The sequence below is a fragment of the Centruroides sculpturatus genome, unplaced genomic scaffold, assembly GCF_000671375.1.
Source record: "Centruroides sculpturatus isolate CEXI.00-Female unplaced genomic scaffold, Cexi_2.0 scaffold528, whole genome shotgun sequence".
Taxonomy (NCBI): Eukaryota; Metazoa; Arthropoda; class Arachnida; order Scorpiones; family Buthidae; genus Centruroides; species Centruroides sculpturatus.
In genome coordinates, this window is record NW_019384819.1 from 402,381 (window position 1) to 409,460 (window position 7,080).

General features: G+C 34.9%; 1 protein-coding gene across 1 annotated transcript in view; it reads right to left on the minus strand.

Annotated features, from left to right (window-relative positions):
• Window positions 1-7,080, minus strand: part of LOC111629905 (probable RNA-dependent RNA polymerase 1) — a 36,248-nt gene that overhangs the window by 7,813 nt on the left and 21,355 nt on the right. Inside the window, exon 5 of the mRNA XM_023373841.1 lies at window positions 2,514-2,783. Coding sequence (XP_023229609.1) covers window positions 2,514-2,783 — 270 coding nt within the window. The remainder of the gene's footprint in view (window positions 1-2,513; window positions 2,784-7,080) is intronic.

Here is a 7,080-nt window from a genome sequence, read left to right on the forward strand (position 1 = left end):
TTTTAAAGTCTTTATAAATTTTACAAATAAAATTACAAAAATACTGACGGCTAGAACGGATTAATTGTATTTGCATTAATTTCTATGGGAAAAATTGCTTCGGTTAACGAACAATTCGGTTAACGAACGGACTCGTGGAACGGATTACGTTCGTTAACCGGGGTTCCACTGTAAATGTTTCTACTAAACGGCTATCCTAAAAGAATACTAACTGAAATCTGGTAATTGTCAGTCAAATATTAAAAATAAAGGAATTCCAGAAATTAAAAACGAATAAATAAATAAATATTTAAAAATTGCAATATACAATTAGCACCCGAACAGAATAATACAATTCATAAACAAATACTACAGGATAATAATGATAAACAAAAATGTAGTGTATAAATTTTAATACAGCTGTCCACGACAAAAATTTGATATAGGAAAAACAAAAAGAATACTGAATTAAAGAACATATACACGCAATATTTTATGTCGAAATTTCACCGTAACGATATTACAGTGAAATTTCGACATAAAATATTGTAAACTCAATAATAATAATTCAAAATGTAAAGATAAATAGTAATTATTATCAATTTGTAAATTAAATATGAAAAAATCAACAAAAAGAAAATAAACTTAAATAAGTAAGGAAAAAAATATATTAATAAATATCAAAAACTTTACAATATATGTAATTCAAAATTGATTTAAATTAATTACTGAAAAATATAAAATATGACGAGCAATTATTTATTGTGATATCGTCACAATGCTAGATGAAATTTCGTTTCAAAGTGCAGGCCTATAAATTCTCACTGGCATCTATCTGACTATCTGTCCTTCCTTAATTTCGATAACGGAGTTAGATAGATGAAAATAGAGACCAGATATGGAAATCTTAGAGATAGGAGGCCTCAACTAACTATATAGGAACTTCCAGTCTAGATCGAAAGATACGTGATTTCAATTCAAACATTTTCTCTACAATGGAATTAGATCACTGGCACGACTTTACTGTTAGCAGGACAAATATGATGTACAGGGGCAACGCACTACTNCTTAGAGATAGGAGGCCTCAACTAACTATATAGGAACTTCCAGTCTAGATCGAAAGATACGTGATTTCAATTCAAACATTTTCTCTACAATGGAATTAGATCACTGGCACGACTTTACTGTTAGCAGGACAAATATGATGTACAGGGGCAACGCACTACTAAAGTGGTGAGCCTATATTTATAAATTAATTAAATTATAAAGTGTAACCCAACACTGTAATGATGTCGCAATAAATAATTGCTCGTGTAATTTAAAATATAGGTCTTCCATTTTAGTAGTGAGTTGCCCCTGTACTATATAAAGTATATAGTTTTCCTGATAACAGAAGAGTCATGCCGGTCATCTAATTCCGCTGTGGAGAAAATTTTTTAATCGAAATAACGTGAATTCTCTCCAAGCTGGAAGTTAGTACAGTAGAGCGCCGATTATCCGAAAGAATTCCAGTCGGCAAATTTAAATTTTTGCCAGTGCTGTGGCGCTGCAATCTTTGGCTATGTCTTGGGCTTCTCAAATATTTTACGTTTTTGATACTAAATTAACTTCTGAAGTATAATTTTTTATTGTTTTTATATTTTTCAATATATTTATTTTGTTTGTACAAAATAAATAAATAATTTTTAAGGATACAATAGTCACGATTATTATTTTAAAAGGTTTACGTTAGGCTTAACATCGACGAAAATTCAACGCGAAGCGACACGCAACGGAGAAAAATTTCAACATGAGATAGGTTAATATATTTTTTTGTGCTTAATCGGTTATCCGAAATATCGTTTTTCCTCCCGAACAACCGCAGTCCCCAATTGGTTCGGATAATCGACGCTCTACTGTATATTATTAATCGGAACCTCTTTTACCTAAGCTTTCCATATCTGGTCTCGACTTTCGCATATCTATCTTCGTTTTCGAGATTAAGAAAGGACAGACAGACGAATGCCAATGGGAATTTTTGGTCTGCATTGCAGACCAAAAATTTGCAATTGGGAATTAGCAATTGGCATTGTTCTGCAATTTTTTCAAATTGCAGAACAATCATAATTTTAAACATTTATAATTTAGGTTAAACAACACCAAAATAAATATAAGAAGCATACTACATATTAATAAGAATTACCGTCGAAGTTTAAGTTTTTTTTTTTAATACTTTCCATCCTGTGGGCACTAAGAGAACTTCTTTTAGCAAGCTTACTATGGCTTCGGCCAAGCCCACAATGGGAGACTGAAAACTGAAGAGGGGTTATAATAAAAAAAAACTAAAATGGATTTCAACAAAATGAGATTTTTAGTTTGTATTAATTTTTATAATAGACAAAAATGAAAATAAAAAGTAAAATCGCATAAATGTGGTTACAAATTGGTGTGATAATAATAAAAATTATTAATCTATTAATTCATTTACAAAATCATAACTATTGTACAGTGAATAATACGGTAAAGACAATACATAATAAATACTCAATACTCACAAATCGCTCTTTCACGAAGACATAATAACAGTTCACGAAAGAAAGGATCGCCTGTCAATCCGATTCCAGCATTTACCATTTCTTTAAATCCTGTTATACCCGTAGTTTTTGAAGTCAGTTTAGAAACGAGATATTCTGCAGCCTTTTCATCGTCCGTTAAAATATCTGTTATGGTTGACAGCATTTCTTCCTGAAGTTCTATAAATACTTCATTAGGAACACCCAATTGATTTAGGATGTTAATCATTGGTCGATTTAGTTGTACAAGAACTAAATAAGATAAATATATTTTTTAATTTGTAGTTTCAAGCTATTGTATTTAGTGTAAAGATAGATTAAATGTTTAAATTTGAAAATAGATTGTTAGTTTCTGGTTTCAAATATTTATTCATGGATATAAGTTAAGCTATTCACATAATAAAACAGTGGAATAATTAAAAATATATATATTGAAAGATACTTGATTATGAGCTTAAAAACAATGTTTAAATTTATTTATAGACAATATAATTTTCATATAAGTTTAAGTACTTACTGGGTTGACTTTTCTTCACTATTTCAAGTTGATTAGATGGACTATCAAATTTTTTCATACTTTTTCTAAACACAATCTTCAGTCCTTTGTCCCCCAACATCGGATCGACAACAAGCATTCCTTTATAACCTGCATATCTGATTTGAAAAGCACACGGAACTTTTTTCAAATTCAACTTTTCGCTCACCTATAAGAATAAAATGTTATAATAATTCTCTCCACTTGAATAAAAACCTTTCAATCTCCAGTGTTATTCTTCTTGGCAAACGTTTTCAACCCTACCAGGGTCTTCTTCAGGCCACTGTTTTAATAAGTTCAAACAGAATCGAACAGGAACCGAATAAATGCGATTCAAATCCTAGAACGTCAACGTTAATATCAAAAATATAGAACACCACGCTCTTGCTTCGATGACGTCAAAGCTTGCGTAATTTGCGCTTGTAATAAATCCATATTACACCCAATTATGGGTTGTTCCTTCATAGCAAAATTTCCATGCACTAGAGATGTTGACTGCGTCTTTGGAATTAATACATGTGTTGTTTAATCCCGCTTTATAAATTTCTAAGGTCTCCATAATCCTTAGTTGGTCTACACGGTGTGGATAGCCTAATAGTTAATGTTATAATTACATTTAAAATTCCAATTATAGTTCCTTAGTTAATATTATAATACCATTAATGTATTATAATACATTTTAATAATTATAATACATTAATGTTATAATACATTTAAAATCCCAATTATAAGAGAGTTTGCGGCCGAAGTTTTTAACTCGAAATTGTGTACGTCGAACGTTCATCGCCGCCTTTCCGTAAGCCTAGAAGTTTGATAATAGCGTTAGGAATGTCGAGCATGATTCCACTGACTTTCCAAACGCCATTGTTAAACTTCTAGGCTTACAGGAAAGCGGCGCTGAACGTCCGACGTACATGTTTTCGCGTTGAAAACTTCGGCCGCAACCTCGCTATTGTTCATTTTAATATTTACTAATGAACTTTATTAGTATACAGTAAGCGTCAAAATCCTCCCAAAATTTGTACAGTACGTACTACAAATTTTGGAAGCAAAAAACTATTAGATATGCGAAAGTAAAAGGAAAAGGAAATAAATCAGCTGTAATACTATTACAATATTCACATAATAGCAAAAAATTGAAATAATTTTCATATTTTTAAAATATATGTGGTGTATAATTTCTATTTGTTGCATTGGGAGGATTTTGACGAATAAATTCATTTATTATAACATCAATGTTATACAATGTAATTTTATGCATATTAACGCGATATTAACGTATAAATATGCAAATGCTGCTGCTTGATATGCGTCATCGTGAAGCTTTCCGATGAGAAGAAATTCCATATCGTGGACATGCAGAAGAAAGGTTTTTCTTTTGAGAAAACTGCATTATAAGTTGGTGTTGAGCGTTCGAGTGCATTCAGAATAAAACATAGTGAGCTACAATATCACGAAAATTTAAGAGCTGGCAGGAAGAAATCATTTAGTGCCAAAACAGAAACGTCTGATAACGAGTGGACGTTGCGATACTTCATCACAAGTAAAGAGGAATAGGAGTGAGTACAACTATCCGCAGATGCCTAAAACGTAACAATTTGAAAGCAAGAGCCCAAACTTTCCAAATTACATAAACAGAAATGTCTTAATTTTGCCAAACGCTATAAAGACTGGACCTTAGATTGGAAGAAGATTGTATAGTCAGATGAATCCAAAATGAATAGTTAGTTTAGATGAGCGAAAATAGGTATGGACTACATCGATAAAGTCTATAACTGAGCGAGATGTACAAACAACATTGAATTTTGGTGGGTAGTTTTATGGGGTGGGGCTGTGTTACCTATTTCGGGTCTGAAATGTTATGTTCTATACCTTATACAATGAATAGCGTTATTTACACTGAGATACTTGACAATTATTTGTTACAATCTGTTGATTATTATCACGTTGGTAGGAGCTCTTTCATTTATCAGAAAGATAATGATCCAGGATTGGTATTACCCTCCAGGAGGGCAATATCAAGAGGGAATGGCTTTAGGATAAAAATATTAGCCTGCTTCAGTGGCCACTTCAATCGTCTGATTTCAATCCGTTTGAACACATCTGGTTCCTTCGTAAACGTCGTTTGTCTATGTAGCTCCGCCTGAAAGCGTCCACCAATTATGGGAACGTGTACCGGATGAGTGGAACAAAATTACATTGCACAATTACAGGAATATTATTAATTATATGCTTGATCGCATTAGGAAGGTTTTAAAGGACAAAGGAGGCTATACAGAGTATTGAAGTGTACTTTTTCCACAGGTATGATATAAATTTTTGTCTGCATCAAAACCCTCCCAATGGATATGTTCTTTATATGCTACTTTTATTATTAATACGGGGCGTGTCTTTTAAATTAAGTAAGTACCGTTTTGATATTAAAAAACGCAACTGCATTTTTTAAAATAATTTTATCTTATTGAAAGCCTATACTTTAATCTACTTTTCAACGTAATTTCCTCCAATATGAAGGCGCTTTTCATATCGTACAACTTGTGAATTCCATCCTCCTAGGCACCTACTGCCTGATTTGCCAACCACCGCAGCACGGCGTTTTGACAATGTCGTCACAGCGCTGACTGCCTAGATGCCTTTTTCAAGTGGAGGAACAAGTGGTGGTCACTAGTAGCTAGATCAGGGCTATGCGTAGGGTGATCAAGTTGTTCCCAGCAATATGATGTGATAAGATTTTGAGTTCGTTGAGCCCACGTGTGGACGGGCACTGTCATGAAGCAAAACAATCCGCTTAATGAGCTTGCCATGCCTTTTGTTTTGGATGACGAAATCGTAAAGCGTCTGTTTTCTCGAACTTTTGCAACAACTTTCTGCACAGTCTTCAGTAATGACAGACGGTCGCCCACTACGCTCCTCGTCATAGATATTAGTACCGCTATCTTTAAACGCTCTAATAAATGTTCTTACCAATCCATCGCTCATAATGTTTCTCCATACNAGTGAAAATCGTTTATTAGAACGGGAAGATGCTTACATATTTGAGGTAGTTGGAAATGGCTTATCTACAGTGTTTTCTCTCGGCACTGAGGAGTGGCGTATCGCTGGTCCTACGATAGTGCAAGCTGATCAGTCGTAGCCCCAGAGCGGACGAGATGGGTTCGCTTGGTCACAGAAGCGATGGTAGGTGACAAAGCCGCAAGACTGGAGCGGTCCGCGAGACACAACACAAATTTTAGCGGGAACGACTTCAGGCTTAATCCAGACGAAGACGACACAGATTAATCGCCATAGAATTTTTAGGAAAACTGCGTTTTAACCTTGATATTCGGGGTTTTTGTAAGTTCGCTGACCTGGTGGAGATTGGAAACTTTTTATCCCACTCTCGGACACCAGTGAAAGTCGGCGAACGACTTCCGGGGGGAATCGTTAATCCCGCGTCAGAATGATCAAGGGTCGAACGCGTGTGGGTGTGGTGGAGGAGACACAGATGACAAGAATCTCACAAAAACCCGTTTATTTTAAACATAAAATTAAACTTACACCTAGGAACAAGAATTATCTAGATACAGTCGACTGTTTGGACGTCGTGGATGTTTATCTCTCGTCACTCGGAGATGAGCCCTGGGGCTGCGGCAGATAAGGAGACTTGTCGATAGGCGTCGGCGGCACGGCTCTCTCGATGGACACTAGTGCGGACTCTTCGTCTTCTGTGCGTCGACACACAGAGAGTTTTCGCTTCGGACTTTTTGGAGTGCAAGTACTCAGTAGCACAGTTTACGGAAGAAGTCCTTCTGTCCTTGAAGATCGGGGATTATATCAATCTCCGTTCTCTAATTTGTTTTCTGATTGGCTCCCTCGTCTGTTTCTAAGCGAAAAACGATTCCTTTTCGAGTCACGAGAAAGATCCGCCTTGAAGAATCTACTTGACACCATCCGTTATTCTGGCTGCAAAATGTTGATGGAACTTTGAAACTTGCGCTCATATTTTCCACCATTGTTGTCTAGTCTGTGACGTTT